At 38.9% G+C, this 19,422-nt stretch overlaps 1 protein-coding gene across 3 annotated transcripts in view; it reads right to left on the reverse strand.

Moving 5' to 3' along the window:
* The window catches only part of igsf9a (immunoglobulin superfamily, member 9a), an 89,912-nt gene extending 70,574 nt beyond the window's left edge, over positions 1 to 19,338 (reverse strand). For all 3 annotated transcript variants that reach the window (XM_055019130.1, XM_055019131.1, XM_055019129.1), the window contains exons 1-3: positions 19,097 to 19,338; positions 8,082 to 8,176; positions 7,774 to 7,974 (exon numbers count right to left, since the gene is read on the reverse strand). In XM_055019130.1, coding sequence (XP_054875105.1) covers positions 7,774 to 7,974; positions 8,082 to 8,142 — 262 coding nt within the window. In that variant the 5' untranslated portion in view covers positions 8,143 to 8,176; positions 19,097 to 19,338. The remainder of the gene's footprint in view (positions 1 to 7,773; positions 7,975 to 8,081; positions 8,177 to 19,096) is intronic.
* Between the last annotated feature and the right edge of the window lie 84 nt (positions 19,339 to 19,422).

Here is a 19,422-nt window from a genome sequence, read left to right on the forward strand (position 1 = left end):
TGTGGCCCTTTTCCTGATTCAGAAAAGAATAAAATAGAACAGCCACTTTATTGTCATTCATAACATACAGAAGTTGATACACATTGGAATGAAATTTCTGTGCGTTTGCTCGCCATCGGACTGGTAAAAATAACTCAAAAAATATATGTATAAAACATCACACTGTATACGATGTAAAAAAAGTAATTTAAAACAGAGGAGCAGCAGTTTGAAAACAGCAGTGACTGCCTCGGGCAAAAGACATTCAACATTTAACATTTATTAACATAGAACAAGATTATTTTTGTTGTTGTTGTTGTGGAGCAGCTGACATCACCTCCATTCAACACAACCGGTCACACCTTAGCAGCTATCACCAGTGTAAAGCTGCTGTGGCTGAAGAGAAGCAAATAAAGCGGTTGCAGCATATTAACATTCCTCTCTGGTTGCTGATTACACAACTAAAAACATTATCTTTGTGCATCAAAGTTACATGTTTAGCCACTTGATTCCTACAAAATTGCCATTTACCGCCTTAAAGTGGCTCCGATGGAACTCTACACTGTTCCTGCCTTAAGAAAGTGCACATCTATAATCGATATATAATCCAAGTTGAGCACATCAGCTCTGTTGTCTTTGTGGTGTACACACAAGGTCACGTTGTGTGTAGGTACTTCCATATTAAATGGCCACATTCTATAGTGCCGTGATTTCTGATCATCAATAAGTAATAAACAAATGCTGCATTTCTTTAAAAAAAAAAATGCTGCATTTCTGACAATGCCATATGGGGGAATGAACAGCCTTGGCAGATTACTGTGCTCTCTGAGTGCTTTTCTAGTTTATTCATTCATTCATTTTGCAAACTACTCCTTTATATGTTTGACATCACTGCTCTGATGGATTCGTGCAAGAATTGTTGTTGGACGCAACCAACATTTGGCCTTTAGTCATCTTTGCAAATCTGTTTCTCGAAATTTGATTCAAAATAATGTCTTTTTTTTAATAAAAAGGTGCTACAACTGTGACTGAAACTGATGCTGACAGCAAACAGAAGCTCAACTCCACCCAACTATCCTCATCCCTCCTCCTCTTCATGTTCACTGCTCTGCTCGCTGACACACTTTAAAGAGCCAGAGAGCAGCTAAATACTATCCTCTTATCAACGCACACACAATTAAAGTGTCTCCAATTAAAACCCCCTGAAGGCTTCAACCCCTCAGCGGAGTCTCAGGTGACAGAGAAACACAAAACCATTCAGCGCCGTGAAGAAACTCAACTGAAATGAAAAGTCTGCTGATTATTAAATGCGTCGGTCACTATCTCTCTCTCAAGACAGGAAAAACGAGAAGCTATCTCCACTTAGCTGAGCCGCTAATTAAAATCGATGTTTCATTTAAGATTAATCAAGAAGCATTTTGAAGTGAGCCTTTTAAAAATTACATCTTCGTTGGAAAAAACTTCAAAAACTCATCTTCAAACAAATTAAGAACTCATACCTAATCTAACAGTGTGTTTTATACACTGTGCAACTTCGCTGCTTTACTGGTTGTTGTTTTTTTCTTTTTATTTCTGCATTCAAAGCATTTTAAATCACGGCCTGGATCATCCCAGTAAAGAATAAAAACAGCATCAGCCTCTCTTATGAGCTGAATACAGGACTGAGGTCTTTCATCAGAAGCAGGCAGGTTGCTGACAAAAGGAACACTAACGTGGTAGGTGTGTGCTTTTTATTTTTCTCAGTCTTTATTCAGAGCGAAGGCTGCACCGGAGATATTGATTTTCTTTCTTCTAAAATGGATATGTAACATTTTAGAAATTAAGTTCTCAAATGATTAAAAAAAAAAAGAAAGAAAGAAAGGTCTTTTGGAGGAGGAGGAAGACTCATCACCAAAGTGTCTTGTTTAGTTTGACAGGGGCCTGTATGAAAAAATATTTAAATTCAATACCATTTTGTGTGACACGGACGTTTATGTCCCCGAGAATGTGATATTGGCGGGCGGCATGCCCACATCGTCTCTAAGGGATGTCGTCAGCTCTTGGCAAGCTCGCACGGAGGCATTCGGGGTTTTCGGTTGGAGAAAGAGGCAGATAAGGTTTCACTCGTCGCTGCTCGTGGCTTTATTAAGCTCTACTGGTTTGAAATTTGAATCGGGTCTCTCGCTGAGGATGGGAAATCCCCGTGTAGGCTCTCATGTTTGCAAACATATTAGCCATTTTAGCTGTTTTTGACGTATTAGCCCTGCATGCGGACTCTGATTGTGATGGGATTTGCATGGGGAAGAGCGCATTTCTGCAGCTGTATTTACTTTTTATAGAGTCAGCAGCTGTACGGGTGCTAAGGGACTCTCTGTCCTGCTCACAGTGCAGACACTAATCCTTTGATCTTAACTGCTCTATTACAACAAATACATTTAAACCCTTTTAGCTCTCAACGCTCTCCAGGGAGCAATCGGAGGGAAATCTAATGTAGCTCACACTTTGCGAGGCCTACAAACATGGCCAAAGACAAAGAATATTGATAGAGGTTGAGAAAGTTTAATCAATTTAAGGGAGGGGTGATGCGACGGAAATGAAAAAAACTGGGCCTCAGCAGAGTGAATCACTTGGATAACTTTTATTAGAGTCGCAGCGGACGGTTGGAGTTCGGGTCCCGAAGCCAAACTGTTGAGACACGTGAGAAGATTCGTGGCTTGAGGGGGTGAAATGCACACCGCCTCTAAAGCACTGGTTTCCCATGCTGCACCTGTTATACCAGCCAGTACCTGTGAGAAAGCTCAGCGTGAGTCGGGACAAAGCATCTTTTCTCGAAGCTTTTGTGTCGGTGGAGAACAGCAGCTTTCTGTTCGTCACCGGAGAGCCATGTGATTCGCATGCCCTCCCTTTTAAAGAATTTCTCAGCAGGGCGTTTTATGGTCGAGTGAAGTGCACCTTAAAGTGTAATTCACGGGCCAGAGGGTAAGCAAATTTTAGGGTTTTTACTGCCAGTATATTGCCCTGCTTCTTCGGAAACTAACACCAGGCATAATGAGATGTGACATCGGTGTACATTGAAGGATCGTCTTCAGAGTCAACGACAAAAGGCTACTGTCATTTATGAGCCTGGGCTGGAATTAAAGTCTGCCCCGCTCCCACTCACGATAATTCATCAGCCGAGGTTCGCCCTGACTTTATTGCTATGTAAATGTCTGTTTCGTATTTCCTGGTGGGGCCGGGTGAGGGAGTGGCGTCCAGCTCTGACGAGAAAAGGCCTTGACTCAGCTGAAAGCAGGTTCTGATCCTTTGACAAACACACACCTTAGTGCACAGATTACTGCTCATTACTGTGTGTTAGTGCAGCCAATGAATCTGTTAGCGACTTCAAGAACAACGCTGGAAACGTGTTGCACTAGACAAATTTAAGTACAACAACCAACAGCAAATGTATACTTCTGTCAAGTGCTGTCTGTGCAGCTGAAGACTTTAAAACGCATATTTGTGTAAACCCAATGAATCACAGCCTTGTACTGGGTAACATTATACCTCTGTTACAATAAACATGGGGCCTGGATTTAATTTTAGTTCACTTCTACGTTCAGTACATCAATCTGGTGCTGTAAATACACAATAACAAAATGTGTATCCATCCACAACTGAAAATAGTTCCCAAAAAATTTCCTATTTATGCCTAACTGAGTACTTTTGGTTAAAAAACTACAGCTCTTTTAGGAAATCAAACTGTATATTTTTTTGCACAACAAAATTTTCTCCTCAGTACTGGGTTGCAGCTGAGTGATGGAAAAACAAACAGCTGGTTTAAATGCCTTGATGGGATTTCTAGAGCATAGTAAAATCTGCATAACACCAATGAGTCACAGCATTTCACTGGCTCACATTATGTCTTTGTTACAATAAACATGGGTCCCATATTTAATTTTAGGTGGCATCTACATTTAGTACATCATCCTGGTGCTGTAAATACACAACAGTACTCTAAATGTGTACCCATCCACAACTGAAAATAGTGCCCAGCAAATGCACTATTTACTCCTGACTGAGTAACGTTGGTTAAAAACTACAGGGTCCAGCCGTTTTAGCAAATTAAACTGTTTTTTTGGGTAGCGGAATTACATCCTCAATAGGAGCTTCATTCTGAGACATGAGCAAACAAATAAATAGGTTTGATGGGATTTGTATACAATAAGAAAATTCTACAAAAAGACCAATGAGTCACAACATTGCACTGGGCAACATTAAAACGTTGTGCATTTTATTTTTAATCAAGTTTACATTCAGTGCATCATCTTGGTGCTGTAAACACACAACAGCATATTGAACGTGTATCCATCCGCCACTGAAAATAGACCCCAAGAAATGTCCTGTTTACTTCTGTCTATTTTTTTTAAGCTACAATGTCCAGCTGTTTAAAACAGTTGGTTTTACTATTTAAATGGGATTTCTAGACAATAAGAAAATTCTACAATAACGTCAGTGAGTCAAAGCATTGCACTGGGTCACATTTTATCTTTATCACCATGGACCTTGCCCTTGTGTTTTATTATGAGTCATTTCCACATGCAGTACATCAATCTGGTGCTCTAGTTTTTAAAAACTCCAGTGCTCAACTGTTTTAGGGAGAAAAACTAGGTGTTTCTGTGCAAGAAAATAGTTGGTTTTAATGTTTTTTGTTGGATTTGTAGACAATAAGAAGATCCTACGGTAACACCAGCCTTATCGTTTAAGAATCAGATATTACCTCCATCGAGCAGCAGCTTGTGTCAGTGCTATTATAAGGGCTGTAACTGATAAACGTTCCCATTTATGATTAATCCATCAATTTCCTCAACTGCCCTAAGGTCAAGCAAGACAACTGAACTGCAGAACTTTTGCCAGCATGAGTTAGAAGTCCTTAAATAGCTCTTTACAATCCCATGGCAACTGGACAAACTCTTATCAACATCACTTTACGGTCCTCTCTCAAGTATATCAATTGATTTTCTGATTAACTTAACAGTTTTACAATGAGCAGAGTACCAATCTGACTTTTACAGCAAGTCATTCTTTTTGAAAATGGCAGAAAAACAAAAGTACAGTCTATCAGTTAGTGATATTCCTAGTGCATTTCTACATCCACATCCACTTTTCCCCTTTAATTCCCTCTTCTACTGCCTTCAAGTTGGTGAAATGTTTCAAACTTCATCAAATCAAGCCATTCTTAAATGTTCTCTTCACCATTTCATACACATTTCCCCCCAAAATTCTGACATATCTTGTGTCTCTGGAAACTCCACCAGAATTTAAAAGCAATTTGTGTGGGTTTGAACAGTGTTTAGCTGCACAGCATGAGTTTGTAATAACTGATGCAACAGTGAGTAAGAAGGGGGTTTGAAGTGTATTGAAGAGTATTGCCTTAGCAGTAATTATAAAATGAAAAGTAGATTGCTGCTATCTACCCCCTATCGGTATTCTCTTTGCTGAAAATAAATGACAAGCTTAACTTAGAGCTAGTTAGCCGTCTGCTATGTGCTCCCACCTGAGTGTTAAACTGTCCAGATTAATTTCAGTCTTTGAAGCCGGTATCATCGCGCCTCGTCTGGCAGTTTATTCCTCAAAACTGAACTTTTAGCCAAACAACTACTTCGGTGCTGCAGCAGAAATCCAAATCCGATCCAACTCAAAAGAAAGGTCTATAGTTTGAATTTCTCTTTACTATAGAAAAAGAAAACGTCTCAGACAAATGGACGACCTGAGCCAACCAGACATGCTTTCTTTTTTTGTTTGCGTTTGTTCCATTGTTTGTGACTTTAAAGGATAACAGAAGCCACACAAAGGTATTCTTGGTCCATTGAGGATCTTTCTCCCCACAGACTCTCTTTGTTCTCGGCGCTGTGGGCAGAAAGTGCACAATGGGTGATGATGCAATGTGAGAGTTTCAGCTCCTTTATAAGTAGCTCCCACTAAGGCTGGCTTGAAAGGCCATCAAGGTGCTGAATATATGCTGAGACACAGATACTGGTTATATTGTTTCAGTGGAAAAAACTGGGAGTGAAGCTTCTCAGAGCAGCCCTTATTCTAATATTTCCAACCTGTACAACCTAATAATCGCAATTAATTATGCTAAAAAAACATCTCTACTTTACTCCCTGTAGTGAGTTATTGTAGCATATTTTTTCTCCACACACACACACAATAAAATCTGCATTGAACATTTCAAACACACCTGGAGGGGATGTTTAATTATTGCATGATGCACAACAAAGTTCTAGGCACAGCAACGCTTCGGGCGAAATGCTGAAAATCAGCATGCAGGAGATCATCAAAGTCGCTAACATTCATCCACGAGGGAACGAAAATGTTTAAGATTTCATGGCAGTCCATCCCACAAATCTTGAGATAATTCGGGGTGGACAAAAGCAGTGGACTGACTGATTGACACTGCCATTCATGCCCAGACAAAGAGCCCAGATTACTATGATTACACCCCATTTTTCCAGCAGTTTCTAGGAGTGCTAAAGTAGCTCCTGCTTGAAAATAACCTTAATTATACTTTGAATTCAAAGTAGGCACATATGGCATCAAAATGTGTTGTTTTGGATGATGGCAAATTAGGAATGTGTGCAATGTTTGGAAGGTTTGCTGTATGACAGAGCTAAGAAGAGAAAGTGGTCTTGATGTACTGTAAAACACCATGAAAATGAAATTTTAATTGGAAACTATGCCAAGAATTTCCCCCAGCTGATTAAGACAATTATTTCTGATGTTACAAGGTTTCAGAAATTGTATGTTTGAGTATGCAAATGTGTAATTACTTCATTAAATATTCGCACATTTGCATAAACATCTAATAAACACGGCGTTATAAGAAATAAACACATAAATGTGTATTTTGCATGTTTTCTTTCCACTAATCTAAAAGTTATGGAAGCAATATCTCAAAACTGGCCCATGCAGGAAAAAACACTGTAGCTTCAGCTTTCAGTATCTAGCTGTAATGCTAATGGTTTCCAATTATAGCACAAATACATGGAATTCATGAAGTCAGTGAAGTAATGCAGTAATATAGAACTAGGGAAGCGTGTCATGTTTGGAAGGTTTTATGTATGAAGTGTAGTTTTATGGTTCAGACTATGAGAAATCAGCCTCTGTGTTTTGTAAAATTACATTTTTATTGGAAACCATTATTTCTGGATACAGGAATCATTGGGAAACTTCCCCAGTTGATTAAGACAATATTCTTTTTCAGTAATTTAAAGTTTGAATATGCAGATTAGTTATTCCCTCATTAAATATTTACCAATTTGCATAAATATCCAATAAAATACAGACTAAATATACAAAATAAACACATAAAAGTGTATTTTTTGTGTTTTTGTTTTTTTTGCTAATCTAAAAGTTATGGAAGCAAAAAATGCCCAATATCTCAAAAATGAACAATATAGGAAAAACCATGTTTTCACTGTGGTTACAGGTTTAGCATTTAGCTAAAATGCTAATGGATTCTAACTATAGCACAAATAAACAGAAGTCCTAAAGTCAGTGAAGCAACACAGTAATGTCCAATGAACATAATGTTTTTAAAATGAACATATGAATGTGTTTTTCAGATGGATTCTCTCCGAAAATATCTTCAAAAATAGCTCAGCATCTCAAAAGACAATGTTTCTCACTGTGGTTGCAGGTTTAGCATGTAGCTAAAATGCTACTCTATGTCAATTGTAGCACAAACACACCGATGTTATAAAGTCAGTGAAGTAATGCAGTAATATAAAATAAGGAACGTGTGTAATGCTAAAATTTACGATGATATGTGCTCACCTTCATATTGTGGATGGACTCGAGGCGCGTAGGATCCAAATTTAATCAGAACAGGTATGTCGAGTCCTTGTCGAACCCATTCCACCACATGCAGGGATGCAGAGGATGCAGCTGCTGGACCCGATGGAGGAAAACTGCACTCCAGCTCCACCAGGCCTCCGACCTTCCCACGTACGTCCGACCTCACGCCTTCTAAGGCCACTGTCGGGCAAATCAGCACAAAATGAGAGATTAGTTTCAGTTAGATTAGACAGAAAGGATGATTAATATGGACAACTGGGTGCAGAATATCCTACTGAGATACTTACAAAAGTGGCAAACAACCACCACCAGAGTGAAAGTCTGCAAATTCGATCTCGCTGACCCCATATCTGTCACTCATACAACCTGCAGCATGCTCAATCTGTTGGCAAAAAAGACACAATTGTCACAATCGCATTACTTCCTTGGCCGCACACAAGAAGACAGCCATCTGTGACAGATTTCCAAACTAAAAAGGCTACAGCAGAGCTGCCACTTCTGTCATAATTTTACAGACGGGGTGGGGGTGGGTGTGTCGGGGGGGTGTTCAGATTTTTATACAGCTTTCCAATAACTGGAATTCATCCCATATCATTACACAAATGGGCAGAGCAGCCTGTGCAGCCAGGAAAACTCCCTGGCCCTTATATCCTTTTTCTGAAAGTAAATGTCATAAATGTCAAATAAATCATCGGAGAGTCACGTGCGGAGCGACATCTAAGTGTTTTATTTAGAGCACATCAATGAAGACATTTGGCTGCAGCAGGCAGGAGACTCAGCACTCAAGGACAGAGATAAGCCGAGCTGATGGGAGAGTACAGGCATCACAGAGTGCGAGTTAATGTCAAGACGAAGCCGCCGATTCCATCCGGTCAAAACTATCCCTGCTCAGATTTGATCTAATACGTAAACCGGAGCGAGGAAATCAACACGATAGGTCAGACTCAGGTCAGATCGGTGACTTCTCGTTGTAGAAGCTGCTATTAAATCACTTTCTGAATTAGCAAACAGCTCACATACTCAAGCAGAGTCTGCACATTTTTGAGATCATTCAGGAAGCTGCTGCTGCTTTTTGAGAGCCACCAGCCGACCTTGTGTTCAGCTAAAACACTACCGGAGAACAAGGTTCTCTTTCAGTAGGCAAACAAGCATTCAAATTCTTCATTTAAAGTGACATCAGCAAACAGTGGCTCTGCAGCAGCCGCAGTTATAAACGCCAGTTATCAGGCGAGCCTGAACACCAAACTCCTGGAAGTGTGAAGTTTTGAACTAATAGATCTCAACATGTAACCTTCCCTGTTGATCGCTCACAATAAGAAAAAAAAATTCTGTGTAAAGTCTACAAATGACATCTAAAAATGCCTTCATTTGCTTTAATTTCCAGTACAGGAATGCGAATATTTGGATGAAGCCAGGTGGTTCAAAAAATTCTTCTTTTTATTTTGCTGACAGAGTGAAGGATTTTGGATCTCTCTTTTGATCACTCCATAAAACAGAAATTGCTGTCAACAACCAACCAAAAAAAAAAAAAAATCGATTTTTGCCACTTTTGTGGGGATGAAATGTTCTATAAATCAGTCTATGAATGATATATGAGGAAGCTACTCTGCAAAAAAATACTAAATATGGATGGGAATAAAAGGTTTAGTGTAGAAAGAGCTGCTGAATGCAGGTTTCTGGTTTAGATTATGAGGAATGGGTCTTTCTGCATTTGAAATTTCCACGAAAATTACATTTTTACTTGGAAACCATTATTTATGGTTAAAAATGTTCATCATGAAGCTTCCCCAGCTGATTGAGACAATATGTTTTGTTTGAGTATGCAAATGAGTTATTTTTTCACGAAATATGCACTAATTTTGTGGCTGTGTTGCAAAAAAAACACCAACTTATCATGTATTTTTATGTTGCTTTTTTTTAAACTAATTTACAAGTTCTAGAAGCAAAAAAGCCAAAAATCGTAAAATTGGTGCACACAAGAAAAAGTATGTTTTCACTGTGTCACTTTCAGATTTAGCATTTAGCTGAAATACTAACCCTATACCAATTGTACCATGATACAGGGAAAATATCGCAGTAATATATGGCAATTTGGTGCCAATATTTTAATGTACAAGTAAAAGTAACAACTCTGCAATGTTAAAAATGCTATTATAGGTATTTTCCATTTAAAGGTATATCATTTTTTATCATAAAAATCTTTTTTATATAATTTTTAAAGTGGTTCTTGCTATAAATGTAAAGTAAAAGATGCACTGCATTTCCAGTATAGTAGTAGTCGTGTGTTTGAAGTGTAAAGTACCTCAAAATGTTTCTGAATTTGTTTTTTACTTGAATTTTCCTCACTGCCAGTGTAGTATAAAGATAAAAAGTAAAGTATATTTCACACTGACAGTTGTTTCTTCTAAAAAATATTAATTTCCTGATTTTTTTTTTTTTTTAAATGTGACTTCCGAAAACACAATTTCACTGCTGGCTTGTCATTGTTACCTTTACTTGTTACTGCAAAATTTCAACAGACACTTAAATGCTACCAAGCACAATATTGCAACATCAACATAACTTCTGTCTTTGACTACATCTCAGCTTTATAAATCTTTACAACTTAATAACATAGCGATAAATTAAAGGCAACAATAGCATCTACAGAATAATGCATCGCTTAAAATGTAAATTATGTCAACACTTTATGATGTTGGTTTGGATTTGAGCTACATAAATATTGTTAAACTCTAACTTCCAGACTGAAAAACAGTTTTTATCTAAGAGTTGTACAATCCATTTCCCTTCTGCACACACAAACAGACACACTATGTGCAATAAAGAACTGAGTCTGGCACTGGACTGCACTTTACCACCATCTCACAGCTTATTTGCACTAATTGTTTATGTATTTATATCTTTTGAGGATTTTATTTTATTTGTACATAGTGTGCCTTTTTCAATTTTTAATCTATAACTGGGAGTCACCAATCGAATTTTGCTACGTGAAAACATAATAGCAAGAAAAGCAATCAGATCATAGTGCTCCACCAAGGCTGCTCAGTCGTATCATTTCCAACGGATAAGTCCTGATAAGTCCGCAGCGGTGGATTTGTAGTCGGATCGCAATCATGTGATCATCAACAGGCAGCTAATGTAGTTTTCACTTGCTGTCATAGTTACGGTGACGACGTGCCGCTATCTCGCAATGGTACAGAAATCTGCTCAATCTCCAAACAGACGCCAATCGTCACATAACTCCACTGCGTTCCTTGGCAGACTAATAAATATTCTTGATTCTTTATTCTAAAACAGGGTGAAATTACTGTATGTTGGTTTTCAAGATACATGGTAATATTTATAAAGTACATAGTGTAGATTTTTGTGTACAGTGTCTATATATGGATGTTTCCAAACTCCTACATACAGCAGGGCAGCAGTACAGGCTTAACTTTAATAGATTTGGATGGTCAGATTAATGAAGTCCTAGCTATCTTGAGCGATCTCTGCACTCCTTGAATATGAGCAGCGAACACACTCCTGCCCCCGGCAGCAGCCGAGGCCATATCTGCCGTCCCTAACCAGAAGGCTTTTATGGGCTTTTTCATTTCATGGCTGGGGCAAAGTCTGAACTGGTGAAAAACAATTATGCAGGCTGTCAACAGCTACTGCGCTTGTTCCAACACACTCCCATGCTTCAGCAAACAGCACAGCAGACACACATTTTCCACAAAATCAAAGTGAAAGTCGAAAAAAATGGGGGAAAAAATCCTCCGTCTGCGGCACGTCTGCTGATCACAGCCTATTGGAACGTCAACACTCCCATCCCCGTGCCCTTCACCCATGTGGCTTTATGCAAAGCAGCACAACAGAGAGTTTATCCTGAACTTATTACATTTGATTTAGGCCTTGAGTGTTTGCTGAGACTGAGAGAGGCGAGCCAAGGTAAAGCTTCGACATTATGATTCTGTTGCTTTTTCTTCTTCACACAGCAGGGTGAAGGAACACGCACACACATATGAAGACCTGCCTGTTGCCATGACTGGGTTTCCCTGTTTTGCATGTAATAACCAGATGCTCAGCTGGTGAGAGAAATATAAGCAGACACTCCCAGTATGGAAATGCTTCAAGTTGAATTGTGTTTTTGGTCATTTTGCCGTCCTATCTGCACACACACACTACCATTCAAAAGTTTGGGGTCACTTAGAAATGTCCTTATTTGTCAAAGAAAAACTTTTTTTTTTCAATGAAGATAACATTAAATTAATCAGAAAAACAGTCTAGACATTGTTAATGTGGTAAATGACTATTCTAACTGGAAACAGCTGATTTTTAATGGAATATCTACATAGAGGTACAGAGGAACATTTCCAGCAACCATCAATCTGTGTTCTAATGCTACATTGTGTTCACTAATCATGTTGAAAGGCTAACTGATGATTAGAAAACCCTTGTGCAATTATGTTAGCACATGAATAAAAGTGGGGGTTTTCATGGAAAACATAAAATTGTCTGGGTGAGCCCAAACTTTGTGTATAAATCTGCTGTTACTGGCAGACATGTCTCTCGAGAAGATACACAACCTGGAAAAACTAACTACAAATTAAACTATAGATCATGAAAACAGGCTACTTTCACAGTGGCTAAAGGCTAGCAGCTAGTTATTTGGAAGGATTGGATAAATCTGAAACAATTTCTGGAAAACAATAAGAAATAAAGCTTTAAGATTTGAGTCTTCTTGGGCAATAAAAGTGATAGAACATGTACAGATGAAGAAAAAAGAGAACAGCAGCAGACATGCCTGCAGGAGACAAACTGATCAATATCAAATCAACTGATCTCACAGTAAACAGAGAACATCCTTAGTGTGACGTCCTATTGATATTGTACATATTCAGTGACCATTATTAATGAAGTAACCTTGTTAGGAATGACTGATGCTTGCTTTAACCTGCTGTTATTGTAAAAGATTTAATGTATATTGTTTGCAAATATCGATTTTCTGTCTTTCTTGATTGCCAATAATCAGTATAGGTATCAACCCTGAATAGACCAGTCTACAGGTACACTGCCATTGAAAAGTTTGGGATCATCAAGACAATTTCATGTTTTCCATGAAAACTCACACTTTTATTCATGTGCTAACATAACTGTACAAGGGTTTTCTAATCATCAGTTAGCCTTTCAACACCATTAGCTAACACAATGTAGCATTAGAACACAGGAGTGATGGTTGCTGGAAATGTTCCTCTGTACCTCTATGGAGATATTCCATTAAAAATCAGCTGTTTCCAGCTAGAATAGTCATTTACCACATTAACAATGTCTACACTGGATTTCTGATTCATTTAATGTTATCTTCATTGAAAGAAAAAAAGGTTTTCTTGCAAAAATAAGTGTGAGTTTTCATGGAAAACATGAAATTGTCTGGGAGACCCCAAACTTTTGAACGGTAGTGTACGCTGGAGTGAAATTTAGTTTCTCCAGGACCACGGTGCAGCAAATAACAGTATGCAAGGCTACTTAAAGCGTAAGACGAGTGCAAGACACAGAACAATAAATACACAGGACAATAAATACGCAGCACATGGGCTGTAAACCGTGAGCTATTCGGTCATGTCACAGCAGTAAGTATATCTTGTTCAATCCAGACAGCTACAGAAGAATACAAAAACAAAAGTCGCTTATAGTTTTATTGCTCTGACAAGGTAAGACTTACTTGTGTGTCTGGTGAAATAGAAAGGCAATAAAGTGGATCAACAGTGGTAGAGGAGGGGAAAAGATGAGGGGAAAAAACCTTGTTAAGCTGCTGGATATTTTCTGTCATTAAATCAGAACCAAAAAGAAACCAACCAAGGCAGGCCTGCACAGGTGATGCTCTCAGCCTTGGTTACACTAACGGTCTCTAGACGCTCCCCTGCATCTCCCTTTGCTGTGACACTGAGGACAAACATCAGCACACAGCGACAAGCACGGCACTCTGGACGACGTTTAAAGCTGTAATAAACGAGCCACAAATGGAAAGCGCTCCGTCTAAGGCAGATTTATCAGCTGACAGAAATAGAAATGTCAGTGACAGGGGGTGCCGTTGGAATTCTGCGTTGTTGCCGGTTCAATCTACATGAGGACAGAAACGGGGGGAGCAGCTGATTAATCACGACTGAGCCACAGCAGCAGATTTATCACCCTCACACTTAAAAACCAAAAGACAAAGGGGCGGCTCCTGCATTCAATCCGGTCTCTCTCCCCATGAGCATTGCTGTGGTTTGTTTGTGCCTCTGCTCCGAATGTGTCCTTTATAACGTTCCAGGTATTGATCCAGACGGCTGCAGGTTTCTGTACCCTGTAGGGAATACGAAACCCAGGATATTTGCTCAGTGGGTTAGGACCGTTTCAAGGCTGTTTGTATCTGCCAGCGAGCTAAATTGGACATTAACCTCTGACCAGAGTGCGAGTAAAAAAGGGAAAGAGAGTCAAATTGCTAAAGTGCTGTGACCTGAAGAGGTAAAAAAACAAATAAATAAATGAAGCACACTCGACAGGAAATGTTTTTTTAACTTTGAACTAATGAAATCGTTACTCCACAGGCACTAGTAAAACAAGGTATACTAAAGAGCTGTGAAATTCAAGCTGAATGGTGAAAATTTGATCACGAATGAGCAGTTTAAAGCTTAAAGTACCACACAGCCTCCAGCAGATCTGAATACAACACATGCTTTTACACCAGGCAGTCATCGCACACTATGGCAGGTTCTAAAAATCGTTCTCACACTGTTGAGAACCAACGAGATCGCTTTTAACGCATACTGCATACAGGCTTCAACCACTGCAAGGTTAAGAGTGTTAAGCGATGCTATTTGTCAGCCCGTTCTCACAAACAACAACAAAAAATGTGTAATAGCCGTGATGGTCCACAGTGCAAATTTTCACAACCAAGGCTGTAAAACTGTGACGTTTCTTATGGACTGGTCTTTGGACGGGACTCATCAGAGTGCAATTTAATCCAAACCCATATCTTTCCTGTGCTGAACAGTAACTGAAGATGGCACAAAACAGTGAGAGAAAACAGCTACTGAAACCATTAACAAGCAGCAACACTTTGTCACTGGTGTATTTTATCCCAAAGCAGAATTTTTGCCCAAACCCAACCAAGTAACTTTGATGTCTAAACTCAACAAAGTGGTTTGGTAGCATTCAAAAGAGCATACAGTGACAGAAATAGGCAGCTGACAGCATGAATAAACAACAAGCCTTTGCACAGGTGTATTTTATCCCAAACCCAGATTTTTTCCTAAATCTAACCAAGTGGCTTTGGCATCCAAACCTAACAAAAGTAGCTTTGTAGCATAAACAAAATCAAACAGTGATTGAAAATGCCACAGAACCGTGACAGAAAGCAGCTACTGAAAGCATAAATAAATACTTTGCACAGCGTATTTTATCCCAAACCATGACCTTTTCTGAGATTTAACCGAGCATCTTTAGGGCTTGAGCTTTTTGTAGCAGAAACAAAAGCAAATAGTGCCTGAAAACGACACAAAACAGCGACTAAAAACAAAAGTAAACAGCAATTGGAAAGGCCACTAAAACAACAGTACCACATTCTGGTTGCAGAGATTACATTGCTAATATATGCAGGCTAGTGTGCTGTCAATAATAACAATGCTAACACCCTGCAGATATAAAATTTACAATGCTATCGTCTTCTTTATGTTTGTTAGCATGCAAACATGAATAGCATTAAACACAAAGTGCAGTTGAGGCTAATGGGAATATTTTTGGACATTTAGTTTTGAGCCAAACTGTTGCACAGAAAATTAGGGATCACTGACGTTTTTACAATTCATCCTGAGGTAAACACGGATATCTGTGCAACATTTCATGGCTTTCCATCGAATATTTGTTCATATACTTTACAAAAAGTCCAAAATATGAAACTGTTGGAGGAAATCCAGAGAGAAAAGCCGGATCGATGGACGGACTGACAATGTCAAGGCTCTTGGCTTGTTAGAGTGGATTTACTTTGGACTTTCCTCTCTAAAGACCTGACTTTGGACTTTAAATCAAGAACATCAAGTCAAAAGTCAGGTTTGACCTGAGAAATTAAAAAAAAACTGTAAATACCAACTCGAAAGCCTTAAGTTTATTTATTTGAATTAGACCTTTGAAGTGAAAGAGTTTGGTCTCAAACAAGGTTAAAAAAATAATAAAAATACACAACCCACGAAGCTTTGAAAGGAAATTATAACTTCTAACTTCCCGATAAACCGGAGATTTACTTGAATTTCACTTTTAAAGACTTGAAGCTTGAAGTGAACTTGCGTTTTAAGAACCTGCAGCTCCAACCTTCCCAGTCTTTTCAGTTTGAGACCCCGATTCTTCTTTTTGAGTTCCATCACTGAGCCTTTTGAGGCTGTTGTTGACATAAGCATTAGCCTGTGATTTCTCTTTTCTGTTTTTTTTTTGATATGCCTCTTTGAGCTTTGTTAGCTGACACACTTTGAAATGTCAGTGTCAGACTGCTGATTGTCAAACGCCTCTTGCAGCCAAAAAATTGCCACTCATTGGCATTCAAACGCACTCCAACCCACATCCTCATCTGTAATTGTTATTGTGATTAAGTTACTTCTGGGCTTAAGTTCTTCTCCACGAGGTGCTTGCATTGTTGCGTCTGCCACCCCCCCCCCCACCAAGTAAGTCAACGTTTCACTTTTCCACGCCTTGTGTACGGGTTAGAAAAAGCCCACTTCTGGATTCAAACACTCACTTTCCATCACAATAGAAACCCTCTGCATGGCTTGGTTTGATGTGCACTCAAGAGAGAATAGGGCAGATTGAAAAGAGGGAGAGAAATGGGACAAATAAAGAGGTTTCCACTGTGGGCATTGCATTTCCATACTCAGAGTATAAACATTAGGTGTCTACTACAAATCCAGGTAAATGGCTTAATCTTCAATTGATTTAATCCAATAAATATCCACTTATAGCTCCCCCCCGAGTCAACAGTAGCAAGGGAAAGTCATTAACTTTCAACTTTCAAGTCCTCAGCTATTATCTACTCGATTCAATGCAGCATAAAGGCAAAAAAATGCAAAATGATAAAGTTGTTTCTAAAAATGCAGTTATTTCTTTCCATAAGAAAGAAATAACTGCATTTCTTGAGCAATTATTTGTCATTTCCGTGCCCGAGTGTTTTACATGCAGCCGCCTGTGTTTTGTTGACAACAGCAGAGTCTTTACATCTGAATCAAATAACACAAGGCATCATCTGTTGTCTGTCTGCTGCTAAGCGTTGCCAAATGCACCTTTTCCCCCCAACAGCTCAGGCAACGTGACCGGCTGCCGTCGAAGAGCTTCAAAGCGGGAAGCCCTTGTTGGGAAATGGAGAGATTTTAGAGCATGGTGTTTTTTTTTTTTTTAATCTTTGGGCTTGGGGAGGATGTTACCATTCCAAGTCAAAAAGATAAAATAAAGAAGCTTATCTCTGAATGAAAAAACACGAGTCACTGGTGTTAAAGTCAAGTTAAGGTCCTGGAGTTCAAAGATCGAGATCAGATTCATGACCTGGAGTCTGATGCTGATGGCTGTAGTCGGTCAGGTGACTCCAGGTTACAAACTTGGCTGTAAAAAAGCAGCTGAAACTCAGTCATTGGAAGCTGTATCCACTCTGAAGCTGTGTGAAAGTATTCTTTACCTTAAAGGTCCTTAAAATCTTCTTCCTCAATCAGCTTTTTTTCATTGTAATACATGTTGAGCTTCTACATTACCAGTATTTTCTGCCAAAGTCACAACACTTTTGGATATTTCACACTTCTTTTTTATTTCTTTGTGCACTTCCTTGTTGTATAAAGTGGGCGGGGCTTAAATAGGGCAAAGGTGATGACTCATACTTTAACCCACCAATCAAGATTGAGCAACATTTGAATCAGGACACTTGCATTAACCAACTACTATTAAATATTTCATAAAGGTGTTTTTTTTTCTATTTAGATTTTGCTGATTTGTCAGTGTTACAAAGGAACAAGACAATAAATTTAACTCTCAATAACTTTTTAGGGCTTTAAAAGGACAATTTTTAGTTTATTTTTGACTGATTTACTGTGTTTGGTTTCCATTTTGTCATTAGATTGTGAAATTCCTCTCACACTGAGACGTGGATGATTCATCAAAGTTTTTTTTTCTTTTTTTTTGTTTTTGAACTAATGATATTTTTCCTCCTTAATCAGCTTTACAATGGGCTTTTTGAAAAGATAAAGGAAGCAGAAACACTGGTTTTGTATTAGCATTGTTTTGCAGGTAACAATTCTGCTCTAGGTATCAGGTGTGAAGTGTTTACTGCAGTTCAAGTGTCCTTGTCCTTCAGCATACAAATAAAAATAAACAAAAACACGCTAAATTAATTTCCACTCAGCTTCCTCTAAAGATGCAAACTTCACAGAATAAAAGAAAAAACGATTATATTATGGGAAACTGTGCCCATCTGGCACCTCAGCAGACTCATTCAAATCAGAATTAGAATTTGAAATCATTAAATGAACCTTGTCTGGGGAAAACTTATGAGAATAGTTCTCCCATAATTGGTGAAATAAAGATAGACTCTGGTCTCAGTTCAGAGTCAATAGCACAGAAAGATGAGATTTTTATAATCTGGCTCTGGCTCTATATACTGCACTGTTGTTCTGGGAAGTTATACATGTATCTATATGAAGAAATACCACCTTAAATGTACTGAACAGCATTTAAAAAATGAAACACTTATCAGCTCCTACTCTGCTCCTCTTTGAACCATGTTAATATGTCTTCAAACAACACTTTTTTTGTGGGTTTTAATGAAATTTTGTGTGTAATTCTAGACTTTAAAGGCTTTAAAGACGACTTCAGAGGATAGGAGAGATAGTAGCAGCATTACTTTCAGCAGCCTTCTGAAACAAAGTTTCATTTTGTCAGACTTCCACTGTTTTCTCCCTGTTTTTTAAGCTTTGTCACACCCAATTAAAACAATGGCAACCGCAGGAAAAACAACACGCAGCGCAGAGGCCACATAAATAATATAAAGCAGATCTAGTTTGCATCGGATTGGTCATGAGAAATGGCTGCTCCCGAGTTTAGTTTCACATCCTAATGAAAAATCCCCCCGTAGAAACTTCATTACTGACGTTTAAATGCATGACACACTTCAGAGGATTGAGAGGAAATTTCTCACTCTCGCACTACGAGCTCGCAGCATTAATTTCTCATCCTTTCAAAGCTGCTGGAAGTCAGAAACACTTTGAGAATCATTAGCATCTCGCTGTTTTTTCCTTTTTGTTTTTAATCTTACCTGTAGCTGGTAGATTCCACGGTGGTTTTAAAAGCTCATCCTTTGCGTAATTCTGGTGCGTAAAGTTGCGGACACCATCCAACTGTCCTGCAAACTACAAAGTGGGGCCTTGTTCCTTTGTGACACCTGAAATATGAGCGTCTCCTTCGTTTTGTGTGTGTGTTTAAGCCCACCGGCAACAGGTGTTCATTTCACGCACAGGTGACAGTGAGGCATCGACGCAGGTATCCTGCTGCTCCACCGGCTCGATCCAAACTCCGCCCACCTCCTCTCCACCCCTGCGCGCCGGTTTTTCCTTGTTGTGCTCAACAGCACTGCACAACACA

Source organism: Amphiprion ocellaris, chromosome 17 (assembly GCF_022539595.1).
Source record: "Amphiprion ocellaris isolate individual 3 ecotype Okinawa chromosome 17, ASM2253959v1, whole genome shotgun sequence".
Taxonomy (NCBI): Eukaryota; Metazoa; Chordata; class Actinopteri; family Pomacentridae; genus Amphiprion; species Amphiprion ocellaris.